The sequence below is a fragment of the Coregonus lavaretus genome, assembly GCF_964263955.1.
Source record: "Coregonus lavaretus genome assembly, chromosome: 2".
In the NCBI taxonomy this organism is placed as follows: domain Eukaryota; kingdom Metazoa; phylum Chordata; class Actinopteri; order Salmoniformes; family Salmonidae; genus Coregonus; species Coregonus lavaretus.
The window spans coordinates 81,116,809-81,144,492 of NC_139989.1; the positions used below are offsets into that span (position 1 = coordinate 81,116,809).

General features: G+C 41.1%; 1 protein-coding gene across 1 annotated transcript in view; it reads left to right on the plus strand.

The window, feature by feature from the left end:
- LOC311140836 (NLR family CARD domain-containing protein 3-like) overlaps positions 1–26,886 on the plus strand; it is a gene marked incomplete at its 3' end in the record, with an annotated part of 30,408 nt that extends 3,522 nt beyond the window's left edge. The window contains exons 2-7 of the mRNA XM_084176094.1: positions 7,885–7,983; positions 23,451–23,567; positions 23,823–23,907; positions 24,037–24,265; positions 24,682–26,473; positions 26,739–26,886. Coding sequence (XP_084032220.1) covers positions 7,901–7,983; positions 23,451–23,567; positions 23,823–23,907; positions 24,037–24,265; positions 24,682–26,473; positions 26,739–26,886 — 2,454 coding nt within the window. The remainder of the gene's footprint in view (positions 1–7,884; positions 7,984–23,450; positions 23,568–23,822; positions 23,908–24,036; positions 24,266–24,681; positions 26,474–26,738) is intronic.
- Between the last annotated feature and the right edge of the window lie 798 nt (positions 26,887–27,684).

Sequence of the window (27,684 nt, forward strand, 5' to 3'; positions counted from 1 at the left end):
GGAGGCCGTAGGAGGGCAACAACCCAGCAGCAGGACTGCTTCCTCCGCCTTTGTGCAAGGAGGAGCAGGAGGAGCACTGCCAGAGCCCTGCAAAATGACCTCCAGCAGGCCACAAATGTGCATGTGTCTGCTCAAACGGTCAGAAACAGACTCCATGAGGGTGGTATGAGGGCCCGACGTCCACAGGTGGGGGTTGTGCTTCAGCCCAACACCGTGCAGGACGTTTGGCATTTGCCAGAGAACACCAAGATTGGCAAATTCGCCACTGGCGCCCTGTGCTCTTCACAGATGAAAGCAGGTTCAAACTGAGCACATGTGACAGACGTGACAGAGTCTGGAGACGCTGTGGAGAACGTTCTGCTGCCTGCAACATCCTCCAGCATGACCGGTTTGGCGGTGGGTCAGTCATGGTGTGGGGTGGCATTTCTTTGGGGGGCCGCACAGCCCTCCATGTGCTCGCCAGAGGTAGCCTGACTGCCATTAGGTACCGAGATGAGATCCTCAGACCCCTTGTGAGACCATATGCTGGTGCGGTTGGCCCTGGGTTCCTCCTAATGCAAGACAATGCTAGACCTCATGTGGCTGGAGTGTGTCAGCAGTTCCTGCAAGAGGAAGGCATTGATGCTATGGACTGGCCCGCCCGTTCCCCAGACCTGAATCCAATTGAGCACATCTGGGACATCATGTCTCGCTCCATCCACCAACGCCTCGTTGCACCACAGACTGTCCAGGAGTTGGCGGATGCTTTAGTCAAGTCTGGGAGGAGATCCCTCAGGAGACCATCCGCCACCTCATCAGGAGCATGCCCAGGCATTGTAGGGAGGTCATACAGGCACGTGGAGGCCACACACACTACTGAGCCTCATTTTGACTTGTTTTAAGGACATTACATCAAAGTTGGATCAGCCTGTAGTGTGGTTTTCCACTTTTTAATTTTGAGGGTGACTCCAAATCCAGACCTCCATGGGTTGATAAATTTGATTTCGATTGATATTTTTTGTGTGATTTTGTTGTCAGCACATTCAACTATGTAAAGAAAAAAGTATTTAATAAGATTATTTCATTCATTCAGATCTAGGATGTGTTATTTTAGTGTTCCCTTTATTTTTTTGAGCAGTGTATAAACGCAACATGTAAAGTGTTGGTCCCATGTTTCATGAGCTGAAATAAAATATCCCAGAAATGTTCCATATGCACAAAAAGCATATTTCTCTCCGATTTTGTGCACAAATTTGTTAACATCCCTGTTAGTGAGCATTTATCCGTTGCCAAGATAATCCATCCACCTGACAGGGGTGGAATATCAAGAAGCTGATTAAACAGCATGATCATTACACATGTGCACCTTGTGCTGGAGACAATAAAAGGCCACTCGAAAATGTGCAGTTTTGTCACAAAACACAATGCCACAGATGTCTCAGGTTTTGAGGGAGCGTGCCATTGGCATGCTGACTGCAGGAATGTCCACCAGAGCTGTTGCCAGAGAATTACATTGGTGTCAGAAGTGGAATGGCGGCTGTGAGGCCATCAGACTGGCCTGGAGGTGTGAGTAGTCGACTTCCTGGTCGGAGGGGGCAGTGTGAGCCATATTCCAATTCCCACCATGTGGGTTAACCCTATTGGTGCGATGCGTAGGTTGTTTGCCTTTTACAAGTGCAACCTGGGTTCACTTCCCTGCCCCGCTGTTTGCTACATTGGTGTCAGAAGTAGTATGGTGTCTGTGAGGCCATCAGATTGCACGGCCCGGATGTGTGAGGGGTCTGAGTAGTCGAAGCACGGGACTTGCTTTTATAGGGGGCAGTGTGAGACAGGTTACAATTCCCATCGCAGCAATAGGGTTAACCTAGTTTTGGCCAGCGACCTGGGTTCACTGCCCTGCCCCGCTGTTTGATACAATATTAATATCACAGGCTACCCGACGTCCGTTGAACAAAGAGACACAACAATATGAGTGAAAGGATTTTAGGATAATATCAGTTAGTGTTTATTTAGAGTTGTCTTCTGGGTTCAGCCTTCTAGCTTCCTTTATCAATTGGGTGAAATATAACAAATGACATGGTCTCAGAGTTTGGAGATAATCAGTCCCAGTTTAATTCGCCCATATTGTCAATTTTTATTTCCCCAGAGCAGCAAGGGAATCTAGAGACTCAACCTTTGCAGAATCAGAATCACCTTTATTCGCCAAGTACATTTGCATGTACATATGTAGGATCTTAATTTGAGCCAGTTTGCTACAGCAGGAAAATATTACTGCAGCAACAGGAAATGTGAATTATTATGTGAATTATAATTAATGGACATTTTTGTAGCGGTTGATCCATTTTTATTAAGAGAAACTCAAGTCTGGCATTTCTAAGTGGAAATTACAAACTTCAGAAGCCTTTTAAAACCTCAAATATACTACAAGTTATTCTGCAGTGGAGGGTGATCAAATTAAGATCCTACATCCGTACACATAATTTTACATGGTGATAGTGACAGACAACATTTAGAGACAGAATACAGACAGAAGAGTTTACACAAATGTCTGTACAACATTATACACAACTAGGAAGAGTGAGCATAGAGCTATAAGATAATGAACATTGGATATACAGATATACAGTACAGTGGGTATACAGTTGATATACAGATATACAGTACAGTGGGAATACAGTTGATATACAGATATACAGTACAGTGGGAATACAGTTGATATACAGATATACAGTACAGTGGGTATACAGTTGGTATACGGTGGATGTCCTCATGTACAGTACCAGTATAAATATATCTAAGAGAGATTAACAGAGTGCTAATGTAGTATAGTTCAGTTATTTAGTGTACAGTTCAGAGATGGCTTGATGTGGTGTGCAGCATAGAGTGTATAGTCCTTTAGTCTCTATGGGCCAGATGGTAGTGTACAGTTCAGAGATGGCTTGATGTGGTGAGCAGCATAGAGTGTATAGTCCTTTAGTCTCTATGGGCCAGATGGTAGTGTACAGTTCAGAGATGGCTTGATGTGGTGAGCAGCATAGAGTGTATAGTCCTTTAGTCTCTATGGACCAGATGATAGTGTACAGTTCAGAGATGGCTTGATGTGGTGTGCAGCATAGAGTGCATAGTCCTTTATTCTCACTGGGCCAGATGGTAGTGTACAGTTCAGAGATGGCTTGATGTGGTGTGAAGCATAGAGTGTATAGTCCTTTATTCTCACTGGGCCAGATGGTAGTGTACAGTTCAGAGATGGCTTGATGTGGTGTGAAGCATAGAGTGTATAGTCCTTTAGTCTCTATGGGCCAGATGGTAGTGTACAGTTCAGAGATGGCTTGATGTGGTGAGCAGCATAGAGTGTATAGTCCTTTAGTCTCTATGGGCCAGATGGTAGTGTACAGTTCAGATATGGCTTGATGTGGTGTGCAGCGTAGAGTGTATAGTCCTTTAGTCTCTATGGACCAGATGGTAGTGTACAGTTCAGAGATGGCTTGATGTGGTGTGCAGCATAGAGTGTATAGTCCTTTAGTCTCTATGGGCCAGATGGTAGTGTACAGTTCAGAGATGGCTTGATGTGGTGTGCAGCATAGAGTGTATAGTCCTTTAGTCTCTATGGGCCAGATGGTAGTGTACAGTTCAGAGATGGCTTGATGTGGTGTGCAGCGTAGAGTGTATAGTCCTTTAGTCTCTATGGGCCAGATGGCCAGTTGGTGAGGGCTACAGCATGGGGAAAGAAACTGTTCAGATGGGTCTATAACATCCAATCACATAGGTTTACAGCAGCTGACAGTTGCAACGTTATTGCTAATAATGCAAACTGCCTTGGTTTAGAGAAAGACAAGCTCTGTACAGATGTAGGATCTTAATTTAATCAGCCTGTTGCAGGATAACTAAAACTTTAGTGTATTTGAGTGTATTTAAGCTTTAAAAAAGGTTTCAATTCCACTTTTGTATTAAAATAATTGTTCATTAATTATAATCCACATAATAATTCAAATGTCCTGTTGCTGCAGGATTATTTTCCTGCTGTAGCAAACTGGCTAAAGTTAAGATCCTACATCTGTAGCAATACACCTCTCTTTGATGTACATGGCTATATCAGGATTGACTTTTGACCATTTGACATCTTTTATTTACTGTTGTTTAGGCTGGTTGAATGAGTGGCCTATAAAAGCTACTTCATCTGCAAGAGAACAGGCGGCTGCACCAGCGACTGTAAGAAGTTATGTGATTTCCTCATATGAACGTGAAAGTAAGTGTGTAGCCTACGCAGTTACACAATGGCTGTTGAAACTGTGGCACATATTTCTCGGTAACATTAGAAGTCGGATGAATGTGTTGATATGTAGGAAAGACGGGCAGACTGTCATAGGTCTAGGCTAAACTACAAACTATTATAAGGTCGACGTCAGACATTCAATAGTCCGAGTAGGTTTGAGCTGTGATCACTTATCATGTTGACAAACCTGATGTTCTCCGTTTGAAATGGTGTGTAAAATACCATGCCTAGGCTACAAGCTCTGTCCTGCTACTGTTAGGTCTATAACATTATGGGAACTGATCTGAACAGGTTTAGGCTGGTCATCTAGGATATGTAGGCTATAGCTGAGGTATAGACCTCCATCTGTATCAGGACTAGGCTCCTGCTACTGTTACTGTTATAACGTTATGGGAACTGATCTGAACAGGTTTAGGCTGGTCATCTAGGCTATAGCTGAGGTCGATGGTGATTTTAGCATGTCAATCTTGGTGGGGCAAAACATAAATAAAGGGGGATGCATGCCAGCAAAGCCACTCCACAACACAACACTAAACAATACATTCATTGCACTATAACGGTGACAAACGGTGCCCACAAACTGTTAGGGCCTACATAAAGCAGAGTCCCAACAGCAGAGTCCCGACAGCAGAGTCCCAACAGCAGAGTCCCAACAGCAGAGTCCCGACAGCAGAGTCCCAACAGCAGAGTCCCAACAGCAGAGTCCCAACAGCAGAGTCCCAACAGCAGAGTCCCGACAGCAGAGTCCCAACAGCAGAGTCCCAACAGCAGAGTCCCATCAGCAGAGTCCCGACAGCAGAGTCCCAACAGCAGAGTCCCGACAGCAGAGTCCCGACAGCAGAGTCCCATCAGCAGAGTCCCAACAGCAGAGTCCCAACAGCAGAGTCCCGACAGCAGAGTCCCATCAGCTGTCCTATCATTTATCTTCATTATTTATCTTCATATGAAAATGATTAAAAAGCATTTGCCTGTAGATTGTCGACTTGATTCATGATGATGACTGCTGGCTAAGATTTTGAAAGTATGATGTTGACATGATCAGTCCAATCAAAGCTACTGTAGATATAATGTGATTTGACGTCATTTTATCTGTGGCCAATGACCTTCTCGGATGGGCACTTCTAATGTTACTCTATGGCAGCACCGAAGGGGCTTGAATTTTCTAGCTCTACCCTTAGACTTGGCGGTGACGTAGTGTCCCCATGAGTGACAGAACACTGAGCCAATCACGAAGCAACGCTCTGTATTTTCTTCTGGCTTGCCCCACCACCACAGAAAGCACTGAGCTAGGCTGAAACACCTGCATGTTGGAGCTGCCTTACTCAAGAAAACAAAAAAGAGACCATGTTTGTATGCGGCTTTATTAACTCAATGATATATATATATTTTTGCATTTTTTGCCAGCTGATATGTGACACGTATTAATGCCAAAATAACATGCAAAACAGGAAAGGCCACCTACCCTTAATGACGGGTCGCTGGTTGAGAGAATGCCAAGAGTGAGAGAGAATGCTATTCATTGACTACAGTTCAGCATTCAACACCATAGTGCCCTCTAAGCTCATCACTAAGCTAAGGATCCTGGGACTAAACACCTCCCTCTGCAACTGGATCCTGGACTTCCTGACGGGCCGCCCCCAGGTGGTAAGGGTAGGTAACAACACATCTGCCACACTGATCCTCAACACGGGGGCCCCTCAGGGGTGCGTGCTCAGTCCCCTCCTGTACTCTCTGTTCACCCATGACTGCATGGCCAGGCATGACTCCAACACCATCATTAAGTTTGCCGACGACACAACAGTGGTAGGCCTGATCACCGACAACGATGAGACAGCCTATAGGGAGGAGGTCAGAGATCTGGCCGTGTGGTGCCAGGACAACAACCTCTCCCTCAACGTGACCAAGACAAAGGAGATGATTGTGGACTACAGGAAAAAAAAGAGGACTGAGCACGCCCCCATTCTCATCGACGGGGCTGTAGTGGAACAGGTTGAGAGCTTCAAGTTCCTTGGTGTCCACATCACCAACGAACTATCATGGTCCAAACACACCAAGACAGTCGTGAAGAGGGCACGACAAAGCCTATTCCCCCTCAGGAGACTAAAAAGATTTGGCATGGGTCCTCAGATCCTCAAAAAATTCTACAGCTGCACCATCGAGAGCATCCTGACTGGTTGCATCACCGCCTGGTATGGCAACTGCTTGGCCTCTGACCGCAAGGCACTACAGAGGGTAGTGCGTACGGCCCAGTACATCACTGGGGCAAAGCTCCCTGCCATCCAGGACCTCTATACCAGGCGGTGTCAGAGGAAGGCCCTCAAAATTGTCAAAGACTCCAGTCACCCTAGTCATAGACTGTTCTCTCTGCTACCGCACGGCAAGCGGTACCGGAGTGCCAAGTCTAGGTCCAAAAGACTTCTCAACAGCTTCTACCCCCAAGCCATAAGACTCCTGAACAGCTATTCATGGCTACCCGGACTATTTGCACTGCCCCCCCACCCCATCCTTTTTACGCTGCTGCTACTCTGTTAAGTATTTATGCATAGTCACTTTAACTCTACCCACATGTACATATTACCTCAACTACCTCAACTAGCCGGTGCCCCCGCACATTGACTATGCAACGGTACCCCCCTGTATATATAGCCTCCCTACTGTCACTTTATTTTATTGTATATATAGCCTCCCTACTGTCACTTTATTTTACTTCTGCTCTTTTTTTCTCAACACTTTTTTGTTGTTGTTTTATTCTTACTTTTTTGTTTAAAATAAATGCACTGTTGGTTAAGGGCTGTAAGTAAGCATTTCACTGTAATGTCTGCACCTGTTGTATTCGGCGCATGTGACCAATAAAATTTGATTTGATTTGATTTGAAGAGTGTGCAAAGCTTTCATCAAGGCAAAGGGTGGCTATTTGAAGAATCTCAAAAATAAAATATATTTTGATTTGTTTAACACTTTTTTGGTTACTACATGATTCCATATGTGTTATTTCATAGTTTTGATGTCTTCACTATTATTCTACAATGTAGAAAATAGTAAAAAATAAAGACAAACCCTTGAATGAGTATGTGTTCTAAAACTTTTGACCGGTAGTGTATATATTTTTTTTACATTGTTAGCAAACTGATATGTGACATGTATTAATGCCACAATAACATGCAAAACAGGAAAGGCCACCTGCCCTGAATGACGGGTCGCCACTGGCTGAGGTATAGACCTTGATCTGCTTTACACAACATCAAAAAAACTGTTTTACATTATAACCTAGCCTACTTTAAATAATATAAAATCTCTTAATTGTTTCAAGAAACCTTTCTGTATAGATCACTGATCCCCCCCCGATCAATCAAGCCTGTTTTAGCCCTTCTGTCTACATTCTCAGATACGTTTAGAAAAGAACAGATTCAAAAATAATAAATGGCCGACTTTTAATGAATACAAATAAGTGTGTGACATGGCCATGGTGAAGGGATGTCACAACTACATATTCATGTGATTGCATTAAATCACCTGACTGTTTCGATATGTCTGTTAGTAAATGTTTTGTAAGAGATAATTAATAAATGATAACAATTCACATTCAAGAATTACTGTGTTAACTACAACCAACATGTTGGATCTCTGTTTAGGGGTCAGTGGTCCAAAATGAGTCTCTCTGGGGAGAGAGAGGAGGGGGGCCCTGCCTCTAAAATGAGTCTCTCTGGGGAACATGACACCAAAGCTAAGAGGTGAGATGACAATTTTGTTTAAGAATTATTAAGAGTTTATTTCCTAAATGCTATTTCCACAATTTTTCACGTGTTTTTTAATCAGAAATGGTTGCTTATGGGTACCTTCAATATTACTGTTCTCAGATGTTTAATTAATAGATTTTAGATGTGTATTATTTTTAATTGCAAAACACTATATATCCATTGTTTAGCTGAAATTGATTATTCGTATCCTGTATATTTGACTGTATTATCTGGTTGTCTCACCTAGCTATCTTAAGATGAATGCACTTACTGTAAATCGCTAAATGACTAAAATGTAAAATGTAAAATGTACATGTTGCACAGGAACCACTGACTCGCTGCATGTTTATATTATCAAGACACCTGCTGGTACCTCTTAACTGGTTAGGACAGTTCATGAGGTGTCCTAAATATCTGCCAACTAGGTGGGACACTTATGAATAAAGAGGCTTCATGCATAGCTTTAATTTATACCCATAAGAGTAGGACTAAAATGGCTTTATTCTCAGCACTTATACGACACATTTTCTACTCTGAGACGCTTTTTGGATATGGGCCCAGATCTCAAAATATTGTAACGACCCAGTATTAAATGAGTCTATCTGGGGAGAGAGAGGACCAATTTTACTACTCTGAGAAGCATATTGACCAGTTACGCGCAGAGTGGACTGAGGTGATGTTGGGGAACAACGACGGAGTTTGTTAGTGTTGAGACACCGAAGTTTATTGTTCAATTTGCTTTTTTTGCGTAATGGTCAGTGACAGTATGAGTGTAGCCAGATCCTTTTCACTCGCTATCCTTGTTTCATATTGTGGTTCACCGGATTCGTCATCATCCTCGAGGGACAGACGAACGACCTGCTAGCTATCCAAGCTAGTCGGTACAGCTAGCTAAACTAGCTACTCTTTACCAGCAGCATCCTAGTTATCCTAGCTACCACTACATCATCACCGGCTGCCTGCATTTCTTGTGGACCGATGGAGCTCCCTGGTTGTTTCTTCCACCTGTTAAATACCGTGGAGGGCTTCTCCCTCTCTCGTTGACGGATGCTGGCTACCTACCATCCCTCTGTCCGGTTCTCCTCTCTTCACTAGATGGACGGTAACTTTAGTGTTTAACCCCTCTGTGTCCAAGGACTGAACTTTTGAATATTATTTTCGGGGCGCCTCAAGTGACCTTTTTTACAACATTTATTAATTGCGTAATTCAAATCTGGTATTGGAATAAGAATCAAGAGATCTTCAATCCAAGCTTAATTTATTATATGCAAAATGTATGTATGATAAGTATGAAGGTTCGTATATACGGGTCCGCTGAAATACCACGCAGGGCATTCAGTTAACTAATCCATTGTTCTAAATTCGTCTTAAAATACTCTGACAGAAATCCTCCACTTCTTCTGTTGGCCAACCAGAGCAAAGGACTGAGTGTGGTCCAGACTCCATTTCAGCCAATCCGTTCCATTTGTTACCAGGCATAGTTGCTATGATAATAACCTGCGGAGTCAGCACCGAGAATACACAATATCCACTGTAGCCAGGTTCAAGGACAGTTTCACAGAATACAAAGAGGCAGTGAGGTCTAGTACTTTGAGACACAAGTTCTTATCTCCCCCTACTCCCTAAAACAGCTCCTCACATTAATCACAGCTTGTTAGGTGAAACAATTTTATATCAGTACAGTACAAAGCCTTCATGCTTAATCATTAATGCATTCCTTCTAAGCTATTCATCACATACAAATCCAATTATGAGAAAAATAAAACCCAACAATTCCCTCTTTTGACACCCTCTAGGGTGTCACTCATTAAAATACAATACAAACAAAAATAAACACTTTTATTAATAGACAATTTGATAATAAAAGTCCTTTAGTCCTTCCATCGACACCCAACTTGCAAACTGTTACCAGTCATCAAAGAAGTTCAAACCATCACATAAGGAAAGACAAACATTCACATGGCTAACTTGATTAATAAAGCATAAAACACAGGATTAATAGAACACAAAACACAAGATTATTAAAACTCTAGGGTGTGATTAAAGATTTTTAAAGGGAAATTTTTGAATTCCCTCTTTTGACACCATTTATGGTGTCACTCTAAACAGAGTATAATCACCCTTAAGAATAACATGATATGGAAATTAAATCACAACATTTAATGTTAATAAAAAATAAAAAATTATAATTTTAACCCTCTATTCCTCCCCTACACCTAACATGTACTGAGTTGGCTACCAGCCACCCAGGAATCCTTTACCTTCACATCAGGAAGAATAAACAATCACAGTGGTTAGTAAAAACATAAGGTAATAAATGAGCAAGAACTGAAAATAAATGCGTGTATGTATTTTACTAGGCAAACCATGGATCATCCAGCTTGGTCTCAGAGTCAGTAGCAGAGTCACCCGCATCATCCTGGGCCGGTAACAACAGCATCATACCTGACGCCTGCACCGCTCCTACCACTGACCTCCTGAGACAGGGGACGATGCAAGCAGCACAACACATTAACAGCAAAAACACAATTACTAGGGTCAGAAATCCAGTAACCACCATAGAAGAGTACTCACCAAACCAGTCACTCAGCCAGGAAATAAGACAACATCCACAAAGAACAAGTATACCCATAGAAGCTATAACTTCACCCAGAATAGTCACAACAATAGTTTTCCATTTACCAAATATGTTATCAAACCAACCGTTTATGGAGCTATCAATACCAGAGTTCTCAACCAGTTCGTTCGCCAGCGTGGTGATGGTCACTCAAGCGCTTTGGTCACGGGCCCGTCCGGTGCTATATTGTTGGAGATGAAAGTACAGCACATATATCCAAACAGAACACAAACCCCGTCCCGCTCAGCCAAAAGCATATCTAAAGCTGTTCTATTCTGCCATGTCATTAAGCTAGTTACCGCTGTCTGCTCAGCTAATCCCTTTATTGCATCACGAGTGTGGTTTATAAATACTTTGCTGGTTATATTAAATATAATTTATCCAATCTACATTTTTATTAATTGTTGACCACCAGAAAATACTTGATTCAAACCCAGCTGCGATCTGATTGTGGATCCCATCAATATATATATATATCCTTTCATCAAAGGCTCCCGGGAGGAGGTCCTACTTTCTATGTGACAACTCACCAGTCTCTGACACGTTTGATTGTTTGCGTATGTAGGTGAGTTCACAATCAGTTATCACCACACATCCATCAGATGTCAGCACGGGCCTGGTTTTGGCTCCTATAATCCTCTTGCTGCAACAAAGAGGAGAGATTAGACTCGAAAAACAATTTAGAATCCCCTGTGACTTCAAATTGAGGCAACCCAGGTCGGGACGACCCCGTTATCGGGCTTGCATGGAGGATAAACCTGACAGAGAGTCAAAGCCTGTCAAGGGGAACGGAGTAGTTGTCAACCCTGGTTTGGCTGTCCCACAGGCAAAACAGTCCTCTTTAGACATAGTTTTTTGCCGTATACTGAATCCATTCCAACCACAGGTTAAGATTTCTATACCCCGTTCCCACCTGTAGTACTTCCTCCAGGTCTATAGTTTTGCACTATCTTTACCACAGCCCCGGTCTCACTACCTCCCTCAGAGAGGTTTACTCTAGAATTTCCCCTTTCCCTACGTCTAGCTGTCTCCTATGCCTTTTCAACTTGTGTTAGGTTAACTACTACTTCTGGCTGAAACAGGAGGGTCCGTGTGTGTTAGGAATATGGCCCCCACAATCAGACAGCTACCTTCCGTCGGGAGACCTGTGAATCCCCACCCTTGCCCTGAGAACATGTCAGATGCCAGAGGCCAACCCATTGCTTCACCTTCTACCGAACTCACACAGGGATGATCAGACAGGGTAAGGGAATCTTCGTTAAGGAGCCAACCCCCGGACCCTTGTGGTTATCGGATCTTTCTCCTAACTCTGTGTTTGTTCGTCAGGTGTAGCTGGTTTTGCCTTTTTACAGTGTGTGACATGCACCCAGATGGATCTCTCAGCTGTTCTGCTGGCAAAGGCAGTACTTGGTAGGGCCCTTCCCGCCAGGCCTGCTTCAGTCTCCTGGTTAGATAGAGTGGGTCACCTTCTCCTTTAGTTCACCTGTGGGGCACAAAACCTCTGACATACAGGTGTGGTTAATAAACTATCATACATGTTTTTTTTAAAAAGTATTTTGTCCTCTCCTTTGTATATATTTAATATTTAATCCAACCATCCCCCTTTTGACACATGATTTGGCCATGTGTCAATATTACCACCTATCTAAACAATCACTTTAGTTAATATTGTTAATTCATTATCCAATTGCCATTCCTCCACTCTCTCTTCTGTTATTTTATGGTTCAAATCAAATATATTATTACCAAATTATAATCTTCTTCACAATTTTCACTGTACTATAAATTACCCTCAACTTAGTAAAATAAACTATCTTAAAGTCCTCCTCTCATGCCTTTAGAATTTACTAGTGTGGATGATTAAAATAACACCAGAATGTTAAAACAGAGTTCAGAGGCCATTGAAGTCATTTAACGAACTGTTTAATCCCATAGTATACTAAACATTACCATTATTCTAAATATTTCATAAATGTTAGCTATCCCAAGTGTTCATTAAATCCTCATGACATTCATTCTCATAAGAAATCATATATACCCCAAACTCAGCCAAAAAAGCTAAAAAACTCCATAAAATTCACTGTGTGCTCCTCTAAGACCTATCACCCTTGACCTGCTGAAACCCCCCAAAATTGAAACAACAAGGCTTTATAAACATCATACTAGGTGTGTTGTTTTTTATTTGAAAACCCAATTTGAAAAACAACCACAAATAGCCAGGCCTTAATTTGGTAGCTCACTTTTATGACCTAAATACGGCCTAACTTCACTACTGCTCCCCTAGCCCTTGGCAACATTCCAACGAGATGAGCTAATCTCTTTCTCCTGGTTATCCCCAGTCTTAACTAGGGGTGTAACGATTCGTTTTAACAACGATTCGATTCGTATCACGATTCGTGGTTGTCGATACGATTCAAGGACGATATTGGTTCATTTAGAACGATACGATCCGAAACGATTCAGTGACTTGAAATCGATTCAGTAACCTTTTAGCCAAAAATTCAACCAGTGTGACTGAAATAAATACCTGGTAACCAGTTGCATTTTAATGGCTGGCAATAGTCTTGATATTTTTAACAGTGTTTCATGCCTCCATGCAGACCATCTGGTATTATGAAACTTACCCATACCTACGTTGACAGCAGCCCCGTCTGTGTCATCCAAGCCTGTGTCCTGGAAAAGTCTCGACTGGACATTTATTCTCGGCTAGCTTTTAGCAATGGCTTGCGCCACATTCGTGTGCTCCTTGCTCTTTTCATGTTTGTCAAATAAAGGATGGTTGAAATTCTTTGAGCCTTTATAAAATGCACCTGTTTTGTCTGCTAGATGTGGATTTGAGCGGCAAATCTTGCACCACATTTCAGTGCCCTCATCGTTAGCTTCAAGCCACTTTTCCGAAAAAAGTATTTTCTTCGGCTCTGGCTCCAGTTGGCGTTTCTTTGTAGGTGGCGAAACGCCAAAGAATCTGCTTAATGTCTGTTGCTTTTTGGACATCCCTGACAGTAGTTGACAAGCAACATGTCATGTGTAAGGTTAGATGAGAAGATCGGTCAAGTACGCAAAGGCGCGTAGTAACACAAGTGTCATTACGCATTCCTGATTTTTGTCGCGCTTGCGTATCTGCGTACCAGTTATGTGCACCCCTGCATATAAAGTCTGACGTGCTTAAATCCAATGGGTTATTTCCTAGTATCGATAAAATCGATTTATTACATTTTAAATCGATGTTAGATCGATATATGTTGTCCAAAATGCCAACTCGCCGAGCACAGATCGATGTAGTTGGATCGTATGAATATAAATCGATACATCGATTTAGTAGATGGATCGTTACACCCCTAGTCTTAACCCATCAATAATTGTTTGTATCAATCTAATTCCTCATTACTAATCTATAAAACCACTAAAAATTCCTCGAGTACACAATGATTATTTAATTGATTACCCTAACTCTGCTACATGTGATCTCATCTCAAATGATCCATTATCAATTATCTGTTCAACCCCCTAGGAAAATCTTTCTCCCCTTCTATTGTTCCTGTCCCCCCTGTAAATGTCATATTTGAGTTTTTAGCCAATACAATCACGGTTACATCAAATGTTCCCTCAGCTAATGGTATTTTCTTCCTAATATAACTTCCCTAAATGAGATTAAATCCCCTGCCTTCCTCTACTATCCTTATATCATTACTGGATCAATGATAATAACTGTAATAACTATCAATAATAATTGTAATAACTATTTCACATTAAATTGTGTATTTTTTCTGATAATGTTATAATTGTAGCCTATTCCATCACTTTTAGTTTAAAATATAAGTTTATGTAACAAATCCATAACCCACCACAGGCTGGCGCTATTCCCCCATCACAACAGCCAATGTCACTTGCATCCACTTAACCAAAATACATTATCGTTCTAAAATGTACCAAAAAAAATATTTCCCAGCTAAACCATTTCAGTTCGCTATTCAATTTATTTAACTGTTCTCTCTGATTATGCCCTAATTAATAAAACAAATACTTGCTATCGTTGTTTAGCATACATTTAATTATGTTCCTACCATCTGAACTGTACTGTCTCTCACCCTCCCCTTGCTCCTTCGGAGAGAGCGCATGGTAACCTTATAACATATTTACATAGACTTTTCTAGAATACTTCTATTTAAGCTATCTAATTCAACCTTTCAGGTATATAGCCCCACTGCGTAAGCTTTATCTACTGTCCCTACCTGTGTTCGAACCAGGGACATCGCCAGTCACTCCACACAATCTACGATTCTCACAAAGTAAATACTTTCACGTCGCACATCCAGCCACGTCATCACCCCCGTCTAGCCAGCCCTTCCGTCTCAAACACACTAGTAGCAAAAATAAAACACTCTCTAACAGCGTTCTGCATTTACCTCTATCATCAGGTTTAAGAACTAACGTAACATTAACTATTCTCTATTGCGGTAGTAACGTCTTGTTTGGTTCAGTTTATTTATTACGGAGTGTCTATAATACTATAATAATACATAATCGAAATCCCCTCATGCATACAGATTTCACCTTATGCCATTGAAATGCCAGATAAACCATAATAGTTCAATGGAGCCCCCTATTGGCTCTCCCCTACCTATACATTACTTCTACAACCACTTTAGTTATGGTCCGATTACAAATGAAACCTTATCACATGATCAAACAACGCCACAACCTTAAACTCATATGGGGCGGCAGGCAGCTTAGTGATCAGTAGCGCCGCGCCAACAACCGAGAGGTCGCCGGTTCCAATCCCCGAGCCGACCAGGCGAAAAATCTGCCGATGTGCCCTCGAGCAAGGCACTCAACCCCAATCGCTCCTGTAAGTCGCTCTGGATAAGAGCGTCTGCCAAATGACTCAAATGTAATGTAAAAGAACAACACCTCATAAGGAGTGCCCAGCAGGAGTCCAATTCCTATCAGAAAACATACATACAAACATTCAGACACTCCCAATCTCTCCCAGGGGGAAAAAGTTCTTCTTCACCCTGAGTGAGATTGTTGTTCCCATAAGGGTTTCTTCATTGTGTTGTCAGGATTGGTTCTCGCTGCTCAAATCAGCCCTGACTTCTGTCAGTGATCTAGAAGGAGTGGGGGCTGGTGTGCAATGAGTTAGATGGTGTCAGTGTGCGCCTAATTTACCTCTGACCTGGACTGAGTGTGAAGTAACCTCCTTCACTTCGTACGATCCAGTCCACCTGGGTTCCAGCCACTTTCTCTTGTGGACTTTAACCCTCACCCAGCCTCCCACGTTTACCTTCAGTGTCAGCGTACTTCCCGACAGCTCCCCCTCTTGGGCCTTCTGCGCCTGAGAAGAGAGTGCTGCAGAAAATTCCGTCAATTTCTTCACATAATCAGTCATTTCTATCTGTTGTACATCAAGGGCGGGCATATGACCTCCCTCCCTTGGTGGACCTGGCATTACTCTCCCTGTCATTCGTTGTTCTATGTATTCATTGAATTTGGGTATGTTTATGTTTGGTCCTGCCATCTTGCTTTCTCTATCTTGGATGTATTATCGGTATCAAATACAGACTTATCTCATGTATGACACCCTCGCATATAAAGAGGCTAATTTATATAATTTGTAATGCAATTATTATCATAAGAATCAGAATTCCAGTCACATATACCAATGCAGTAATCTCTACACACAGCACACACCACGCTTTAGTTATCTCACGCTTGTTCTAGAATCATGCACAACTTCAATATCAGTCTCCCCAGTCCCCGGTTCCTGAAACCCTAGGTCAAATTCACTCAATTCCACAGATTGGTGTTCGGTCTCATAAGTCTCACTATAACTTCCCATCATCCATTACACGTTATAATACATAAAAACACAGACACGTTAAAATATAAACACAGCAAAACAAAACTGCCAATTAGAATACAATACCTTAAAAAATTTAGGTTACCAGAGCGTCCTAAAACATAGTCTCAGTTCAACTGCCACCCTTCACACAACCTTATACTTATGTGAAGTCACAGAAGCAACTGGATCCCTATCAAAGGATTTTCTTTAGACAACTCAATCACTAGGAAAGACTTAATCTCAGCTTAATTGTACCTTTCACACAACCATTTATATGGAACGTTTTAAGTGTGAAATCACAGAGATAACTGGCATCCCCGGGAATTTAATACCTCTGGTCAATTTTCGGTGATTCTCCCCCACCTAATTAGTTAAAGTTGGTGCATGTTTATATTTAAACGATAAACCGAATTATTTCAGTCTAATTGTTTAACCAGTATTTTGCAGGGTCAAACATCAAACGTTAAATCAAATAATAAACCGAATTTCTTCAACACAACTATTCAAAACCAGTATTATGCTATGTCAAACATAAATAACAGGTTGTACGGTTTTAAGCAACCACAAACCCAACAGTTATCCCCAAATGTATACAGTTTGGACAGGCACAGACGTCTTTGATTCCCAATTAGTTTTCTATCAAGGTATACAGGTTTATTATTCACACTCTCATACATACGACAACACCCGCACTGTCTAACTTTTAAAGTACCAACAATAGGTACGTTGCCACGCCCTTACCCCTTTCGTTTAACCTACTCTATTTCTTATGTTCCCATTTACACCCTATTGGTGCAAAGACAATAAGTTTATACTCTCTCCTAATTTGCAGTATCTCACTTATGTTCCCATTTGCACCCTATTGGTGCAAAGACAATAAGTTAATACTCTCTCCTAATTTGCAGTATCTCACTTATGTTCCCATTTGCACCCTATTGGTGCAAAGACAATAAGTTAATACTCTCTACTAATTTGCAGTATCTCACTTATGTTCCCATTTGCACCCTATTGGTGCAAAGACAATAAGTTAATACTCTCTCCTAATTTGCAGTATCTCACTTATGTTCCCATTTGCACCCTATTGGTGCAAAGACAATAAGTTAATACTCTCTACTAATTTGCAGTATCTACCCATGTTCCCAGTTGTCCCGGACAACGACAAATGGCGATTTATACTGTCTTCTAAGTTTTTAGGAGTGCTGTCCTATGATCCCAACTATATTCAAACTATGTTCCCAATTATATCCATCCCAGACCGATACAATGACAATAGATTTTTATAGAATATAGTGACAAATAGCGTACACACTCGAGTGCTGTCCTATGATCCTAACTATATCCAGACTATGTTCCCAATTATATCCAGCCCAGACTGATACAATGACAATAGATTCATTAGTCTATGTTCCCAATTATATTCAGCCTAGACTGATACAATGACAATAGCTTTTTATGGAATATAGTGACAAATAGCGTACACACTTTTATCCAATAATTCCCTATATCCCCAGCCCACCCCTGGTGGTACCTAGTCTGGGGATTTCAGTATTTTCCCAGAACCGCTCTTCTGTGGAACAATACTCAATATACCATGGCTTTTAACCCTCACATTTATCAAACATTTGCATAGTATATTATGAAATCGAAATAGTATACTGTAATCGTTATTTATAGTACAATAGGGTTCACTTACATCAAACAGGTGCTTCACAAAATTAATTTGGATAAAGCCAATGTGCAAAACTTCAGTTATATTACAATAGGTGTTTTGCTTACCTTTTTAAAAGCCCGGGCAATTTGTGAAACACAGTTCGATGACAGTGATGTCCAATAGGCTGGGTGAATTCCAGCGAAGTTCCGCCACCAGATCACAGTCGGAGGTCACCAATTGTTATAAATTGCGTAATTCAAATCTGGTATTGGAATAAGAATCAAGAGATCTTCAATCCAAGCTTAATTTATTATATGCAAAATGTATGTATGATAAGTATGAAGGTTCGTATATACGGGTCCGCTGAAATACCACGCAGGGCATTCAGTTAACTAATCCATTGTTCTAAATTCGTCTTAAAATACTCTGACAGAAATCCTCCACTTCTTCTGTTGGCCAACCAGAGCAAAGGACTGAGTGTGGTCCAGACTCCATTTCAGCCAATCCGTTCCATTTGTTACCAGGCATAGTTGCTATGATAATAACCTGCGGAGTCAGCACCGAGAATACACAATATCCACTGTAGCCAGGTTCAAGGACAGTTTCACAGAATACAAAGAGGCAGTGAGGTCTAGTACTTTGAGACACAAGTTCTTATCTCCCCCTACTCCCTAAAACAGCTCCTCACATTAATCACAGCTTGTTAGGTGAAACAATTTTATATCAGTACAGTACAAACCCTTCATGCTTAATCATTAATGCATTCCTTCTAAGCTATTCATCACATACAAATCCAATTATGAGAAAAATAAAACCCAACAGCTTCTCCCTCTCTCGTTGACGGATGCTGGCTACCTACCATCCATCTGTCCGTATCTCCTCTCTTCACTAGATGGACGGTAACTTTAGTGTTTAACCCCTCTGTGTCAAAGGACTGAACTTTTGAATATTATTTTCGGGGCGCCTCAAGTGACCTTTTTTACAACATTTATTTCTGATAAAAACTAGTTAATTGCATCCGCAATGGAGCCCAGTTTCATAACATTACCTTCTGTCCCTGGTTATGAAGTAATCGCGAAAAAACAGGCCTTATGTTTGGTCATTTTTCACCCTACCAGCTCCTATTAGTTCTATTGAGCTCCGTGGCACCGACTCGCCTTCAGAACGTTCTATTCCCAGCCCATTGTTCTGTGTCACAATGCCAGCTTCACTATTGTTATCAATGAGACCTGCCTGCGTTAACCCTGTAGGTTTATCTCAGGTAACTTATTATTAACAAGGTTACGGCTACTTGGTGAGCGTAAACCCTGTAGGTTTACCTCAGGTAACTTATTATTAACAAGGTTACGGCTACTTGGTGAGCATTAACCCTGTAGGTTTACCTCAGGTAACTTATTATTAACAAGGTTACAGCTACTTGGTGAGCGTTAACCCTGTAGGTTTACCTCAGGTAACTTATTATTAACAAGGTTACGGCTACTTGGTGAGCGTTAACCCTGTAGGTTTACCTCAGGTAACTTATTATTACCAAGGTTACGGCTACTTGGTGAGCGTAAACCCTGTAGGTTTACCTCAGGTAACTTATTATTAACAAGGTTACGGCTACTTGGTGAGTGTTAACCCTGTAGGTTTACCTCAGGTAACTTATTATTACCAAGGTTACGGCTACTTGGTGAGCGTAAACCCTGTAGGTTTACCTCAGGTAACTTATTATTAACAAGGTTACGGCTACTTGGTGAGCGTTAACCCTGTAGGTTTACCTCAGGTAACTTATTATTAACAAGGTTACGGCTACTTGGTGAGCGTTAACCCTGTAGGTTTACCTCAGGTAACTTATTATTAACAAGGTTACGGCTACTTGGTGAGCGTTAACCCTGTAGGTTTACCTCAGGTAACTTATTATTACCAAGGTTACGGCTACTTGGTGAGCGTTAACCCTGTAGGTTTACCTCAGGTAACTGATTATTAACAAGGTTACGGCTACTTGGTGAGCGCGTACTCTGTTCACCTGAGTACATGTTGTGGTCACCAATAGTGAGGTGAGATATAGTTTAAGAGGCGATGGCTGGCGGATAGCCATCAAACATTAAACATTTTCTGGTCATGGTTAAACATATTTGTTTTAAGAGAAAAGTGTACAATCTAAACAAAACGCATGTCCCTATCGTCTTTTTCAAGATGTGGCCGATTTAAACAGCCAGAATACATTTTTAAATTAAGAAATAACCATTTTTTGGACGACTTGTTGTTTCTAAATGGCTGCTGGGTAATTTGATATACATCGAAATCTTTGTTCGTAGGCATCAAATTGAGCGAATGATGCGCAGGTTCACTGAGTTGCAAACCAAATGGGTATAATGGGGTGATTGTTGTCTAATCGGGTGGTCTAGCTAATGGATTTGTAGATCTGACGCAGTTGCTATCTCAGATTATGAGCCTAGCAAGTGTCATGAAGTGTCAGGTCTCCCGAGTGGTGCAGTGGTCTAGAGATCCTGGTTCGAATCCAGGCTCTGTCGTAGCTGGCCGCGACAGGGAAACCCATGGGGTCGGCAGGGATGTAGCTCAGTTGGTAGAGCATGGCGTTTGCAACGCCAGGGTTGTGTGTTTGCTTCCCACTGGGGGCCAGTATGAAAAAATAAATAAATAATGTATGCACTCACTAACTGTAAGTCGCTCTGGGTAAGAGCGTCTGCTAAATGACTAAAATGTAAATGTGTTGAATGAGTTATGTAGTACCCACATACGGCCACAAGGAGGAGCAAGAGTGCCATAAACCCATGCTGTTTTTTGTCATAAAAACCCTAAACCTAACAATCAATCAAATGTATTTATAAAGCCCTTTTTACACCAGCAGATGTCACAAAGTGCTATACAGAAACTCTTACCCTACTTATAACCTATTTTAGCCGTAACCCCTAATTCTAGGGTAGGGTAGCCTAGAACACTTTTAGAAACTATTTTAGTAATAATATTATCTTAGTAAATACAATTATAGTATTAAATAGCGTTTTGATTATTTTGTTGTTATTTTATTATTTGTATACAGTGATCCCTCGCCACTTCGCGGTTCACTTATCGCGGATTCGCTATTTCGCGGATTTTCATAATGCATTTTTTTTTTTTTTTTGGTGCATTGTGCTCTGCATTCTGATTCGCTAAAAACTCACTCCCGCTTCTTGTATCAAAACATGCTACGAATTGTGCTATCATTTTGTCGTCTCGTGCAGTTATGTGTACGTACATAAAACAGCTTGGCAAATTTACATTAAGTTGGCCAAATTATCTTGTAATTTCGAACATCTTCTAAACCCATAATGTCGACGAAACGGCCTACACGTGAGTCACTGTATTTGTATACATGTAATAGTTGCTAATTGTAAAAAAAAAAAAGTTTTCTATTTCGCGGATTTCACTTATCGCGGGTCATTTTCGGAACGTAACCCCCGCGATAAACGAGGGATTACTGTAATTGCAAAACAGAACACTTGATAAATAAGACACATTTGTTTTATTTTTCAAATGTGGTTTGAATTGGGTGACCTAGTAACCTCTGTGTGAAAGTCCAGCAATTGGCATGGGGCAGGTTTGAGACTGATCTAATACACTTTATTTCTCAGCTGCCTCACCAACGTCTGTAAGTGAATTAATAACTTTTAATTGCTAAATATTTCCAACAGATTGCAGCATAAGACCACGAAGCATCAGTTATAGGCTACAAGCAGCAATATGATTGACATAAAATAGCATGCAACCAAATACTATATGTCCCATGTCTAAAATGGTCACTCATTACTTTAGTTAGCTATATATCTCGTATTAGGCCTGTGATGCTTTTGGAAGAGCAATTAAATAGTGACTATAGCAGGTGTTGAACCGCTGGTATAAAATCACTAGTCAGATGCTCCAACCTCAACCCTAGTATTATGAAATATCTAATATTGCGATTAAACAACCTCGGAATAGAGAAGACAAGAGTGCGTCTTCCAGCCCACCAATAAATTACATCATGCAACCCTCCCGGTTAGCAAATGTACCTCAAAATGCCCCTCGCTTGTGCTAGAAGGCAGAGTGCTCGCTCCTGGTTGATGAATCTGACAATAAATGTACTAGGAAAATACGTTTTTCTCAACCAGAGGTGACTAAATTAATGTTCAGGCTTATTGATAATCGTTATAGTAATGAAGTATAATTTCAAAACATGAGCATAAAAACAGCTAATAATAAACATGAATCATCATTATATTATTTCACAGTAATCTGTTAAATGCTTTTTCAGTCGTTCCTCTTGCGTTAGCAGTGTGGAAAGGGACAGTAAAAAGCGTGTGCAGGAGTTTTCCTGTGAGGGGGAGTGGTGGTGTATCCAGGGAGAAAACTAAACTAACCTTCTGAAATATCATTCATGGTCTTATGCTGCCATCTATTGGAATTATTTAGCAACTGCAGTAGTACTGAATAAAGTATATCCTTACTAAAGTAGTAATTACTCAGAATTTCAAAATATGACATTTTCTAGTTCATTTTACCACTTACAACCATAACGTAACAATTTATAGCATAACAAACAATGAAACTGGCATAAACCAAAAACACCATACATTTAGTTAACTATATATATATATTTTTTAAACTATTTATTTAGATGGGTGACATTATCTGCCAAAGTAACACCACTGTAGATAAAGAAGAGCTCTCCAGTAGCTGAACCAAAACTTTCAAAGGCCATTTTCTCAAAATTGAGGTTACAAGTTTATCATCTTTCAAAGCAGAATTACTTTCCCATTGTTCCTCAACTGTAGTGTATGATATACCTTTTTATAGCTGAGTCTCTACTTTTATCCAATGTAAAAAACACAATTTCAAATGTTGCTACATAAAATCGAGCCGGTTGGTCACATTTGACTGTGTAAAACCTAGCAGTACTACGTATTTCTCTGAGAGTGAGGCAGATATATAGTATTACTGTGTAAAACCTAGCAGTACTACTTATTTCTCTGAGAGTGAGGCAGATATATATTATTACTGTGTAAAACCTAGCAGTACTACTTATTTCTCTGAGAGTGAGGCAGATATATAGCATTTTGCAAAAAAACATGATTATTTGTCTCTCTGAAATGAAACCATCAAGTGATAGATTTTAAACAAATACATGTCTGTCATTTATCAACCCCATGCCATGATTAGATAGTGAAAAGACACCAAAATCTTTCATAATTTCTTTAAACAATAAAAGCTAATTTACCAACATTTCTGAAAATGGATATATAGCGTTTTGGAATGAAACTCTTCTTATGTTTCCCCGTCTGAGCTCAGAGTCGATGAGAGATGTAATGTTTGTCTCTGTTGTGTTGAAGCCCAATCAAGCAGGAGAGACCAGCCTCCCCTGTACCCAGCTGTGTGTCCATGAAGAGTGACCGGTCTATGCATCTTCCTATATTCTTCAGAGAGGGAGACTTTTCTACTGAACAAAGGTAAGAAGAACTCATGTGTCATGGTCAGTGAGTTTAACAACACTGTCTCTAGTCATTTCTCCTCTCCCATTTTACCATTTATTTTTGTTGTTTTCATAATCCATAGGCTAATCCTTTTTTCCATTTTCATAGTCCTGAAACAATATTAAACAAACACAACATTCCCTCCCTGTGTGTGTGTGTGTGTGTGTGTGTGTGTGTGTGTGTGTGTGCACTCCCTGGATGAGGAGATGTAATCTGATGTTTTGTCCACAGAAACCAACAGGAGAGATCAGAGTCAGAGATTCTCAGTGGTCAGTCTTCCCAGAGTCATCAAACAGACCTGGCCTCCATATTCAGTGTATGTGGTCCTGTTATGTACATTTGTTTTTGTTTACCTCAAGTAAAGTTGTTCTGTCAATCATTCATTAATGTGTTAATGAGAAATAATTTATTCTCTTGCTTAACTTATTTACTTGATTTATTTCAGTTGCTTGAAGAGAATATTATGACATTTGTAAAGAACGAGCTGAAGATGTTCAAGAGGATTCTTAGTCCAGAACTCCCAGAAGGCTTTGAGAGTCAGAAGCAGGATAAGGAAGTGGTGGATGCTGAAGATGAGAAGCAGGAGAGCAGTGCCAGAGAGGGGGCTCTGAAGATCACACTGCACATCCTGAGGAAAATGAACCAGAAGGAGCTTGCTGACACACTGGAGAAAAGTAAGAGCTGTCTGCCTCATGTTGAATGCTGTTTTAGAACATTTAATAGCTGTAGCTAAAGTACAGCTAAAGTAGCTGTGTAACTAAATGATATTGTAGCAGCCTTAACACAACACCTAGTGACCTCATCAAGTAGGAGCAGGGATGTGTTGTGTTGATTAATTTAGACAGAGAGAAGAGGAGAGACAGAGGAGAGAGAGAGAGAGAGAGAGAACATTATTAATGCCATCAATAATACCAATAATGATATAAATCAGTCACACCAGTGTGTAATGCATTATGAAACCATTTACACATTTATACAGTCAGTTAAGCGAATAAATTATTATAATTTAAAATTTTATAACAGTCCTACAATACTGTAGGCATTAAAACAGACGTAATATTAATATCCTCTGTGTTATTTCTTCATTCAGATGAGCTTGCTGTGATTTGCCAACGTGAACTCAAATCTAATCTAAAGAAGAAGTTTCAATGTGTATTTGAGGGGATCGCTAAACAAGGAAACCCAACACTTCTCAATAAGATCTACACAGAGCTCTACATCACAGAGGGTGGAACAGGAGAGGTCAATAATGAACATGAGCTGAGACAGATTGAGACAACAACCAGGAAACAAGCAAGACCAGAGACTGCAATCAAATGTAACGACATCTTCAAACCCTTAACTGGACAAGACAAACTTATCAGAACTGTGCTTACAAAGGGAGTTGCTGGCATTGGAAAAACAGTCTCTGTGCAGAAGTTCATTCTGGACTGGGCTGAAGGAAAAGCAAATCAGGATGTCCAATTTGTATTTTCATTCCCTTTTCGGGAGCTGAATTTGATGAAAATGGAAAAACACACTTTCATTGAACTTCTCAATCACTTCTCAAAGGAAACCAAAGAATCAAGAATCTCCAACTACGACAAGTACAAAGTTCTGTTAATCTTTGATGGTCTGGATGAGTGCCGACTGCCCCTAGACTTCCAGAAGAACAAGATCTGCTGTGACGTCACAAAGTCAACCTCAGTGGATGTTCTGCTGACAAATCTCATCAAGGGAAATCTGCTTCCCTCTGCTCTCCTCTGGGTAACTACCCGTCCTGCAGCAGCCAATAAGATCCCTTCAGTGTGTGTTGACCAGGTGACAGAGGTACGAGGGTTCAATGACCCACAGAAGGAGGAGTACTTCAGGAAGAGATTCAGTGATGAGGACCTGGCCAGCAGAATCATCTCACACATAAAGACATCAAGGAGCCTCCACATCATGTGCCACATTCCAGTCTTCTGTTGGATTTCTGCAACAGTCCTTGAACACATGCTGAAACATAAGAGAGAAGAGATGCCCAAGACTCTGACTGAGATGTACTCACGCCTTGTGGAGTTTCATACCAAACAGAAGAATGAAAAGTATCTTGGGAAAGAAGAGACAGGTCCACACTGGAATAAAGAGAGCATTCTGTCACTGGGAAAACTGGCTTTTCAACAGCTTGTGAATGGCAATCTGATTTTCTATGTAGAAGACCTGAAAGAGGCTGGCATTGATGTCAATGAAGCCTCAGTGTACTCAGGATTGTGCACACAGATCTTTAAAGAGGAATGTGGGCCGTACCAGGACAAGGTGTACTGCTTCGTGCATCTGAGCATTCAGGAGTTTCTGGCTGCTGTATATGTGTTCCTCTCATTCATCAACAACAATGAGAATCTAATGGCCAAACCTCAATCAACGTCAAGTAACTTTTTTGTGAGGATCAGACACAAGCGTAAAGTTACTTTCTACAAGAGTGCTGTGGATAAAGCCTTACAAAGTGAGACAGGAAACCTGGACCTGTTCCTCCGATTCCTTCTGGGCCTCTCACTGGAGTCCAATCAGAAGCACTTACGAGGTCTACTGACAAAGACAAGAAGCAGCTCACAGAGCCATGAAGAAACAGTCAAGTACATCAAGGAGAAGATCAGGGAGAATCCCTCTCCAGAGAGGTGCATCAATCTGTTCCACTGTCTGAATGAACTGAATGACCATTCTCTAGTGGAGGAGATCCAAAGCTACCTGAGATCAGGAAGTCTCTCAGGAGCCAAACTGTCACCTGCAAAGTGGTCAGCTCTGGTCTTTGTGTTGCTGACTTCAGAAAAGGAGCTGGATGTGTTTGACCTGAAGAAATACTCCAGATCAGAGGAAGGTCTTCTGAGGCTGCTGCCAGTGGTCAAAGCCTCCAGAGCTGCTCTGTGAGTACATACAATTACATTTAAGTACTAATCATCAAGAAAAAATATTAAGTTTAGGGAAATATATGTATTATTGAAAAACATATTGAATCAATGCATTGATGTTCACATTAGTATAACAATATGACCATACAATTCTAGGAGACAGAAGATGAATCGATATGTTGTTTAAGAGAATAAACCAAATGCATCTGCCATTGTCCTTCTACACTACTGGTGTTAAATTAACAGTGTGTTAGTGAAATCATGATGATGTCTTTGTCAGGCTGTCAGGCTGTGGAGTCACAGAGGAAGGCTGTGCTTCTCTGGTCTCAGCTCTGAAGTCAAACCCCTCACACCTGAGAGAGCTGGACCTGAGTAACAATGACCTGAAGGATTCAGGAGTGAAGCTACTCTCTGCTGGACTGGGGGATCCACACTGTAAATTGGAGACTCTGAGGTCAGTATTCCTGTAGTTGGTCAACAAGTGATAACTGTTCACCAGATCCACATGTGTTTACCAGGCACACATAGTCCACACCATATGTGTTTGGACAGTGAAGCTTACAGTTTTACATTTGGTGCTATGCTCCAGCAATTTGGATTTGAGATATAATGTTTCATATTAGGTGACATTACAGAATGTCACCTTTTATTTGAAGGTAATGGTGAGAGGTTAGCATGTTTTGTTGTAGCCTCTGTAACTTTCTCACTCATTATTATTCATGATTCATTCATGATTTTTCTTAATCATGGCATCATCAGGATTACTTTAGTAGTGTTTAGAAACATGTTATCTACTCACAGAAATAAAATTACTCAACACCAAAGAATAGCAGTGTGATTTTAATATGATTTGACTCTTTGCAGGCTGTCAGGCTGTCTAGTCACAGAGGAAGGCTGTTCTTCTCTTGTCTCAGCTCTGAAGTCAAACCCCTCACACCTGAGAGAGCTGGATCTGAGTAACAATGACCTGAAGGATTCAGGAGTGAAGCTGCTCTCTGCTGGACTGGGGAATCCCCACTGTAAACTGGAGACTCTGAGGTCAGTATTCCTGTATCACTCAATGAACACACACACTCTGGACACACACTGGACACACACACACACACAGGACACCCACACTATACACACACACACACTGGACACACACACACTAGACACACACACAAACACACACACTGGACACACACTCATTGGACAACACACACACACACACACACACTGGACAC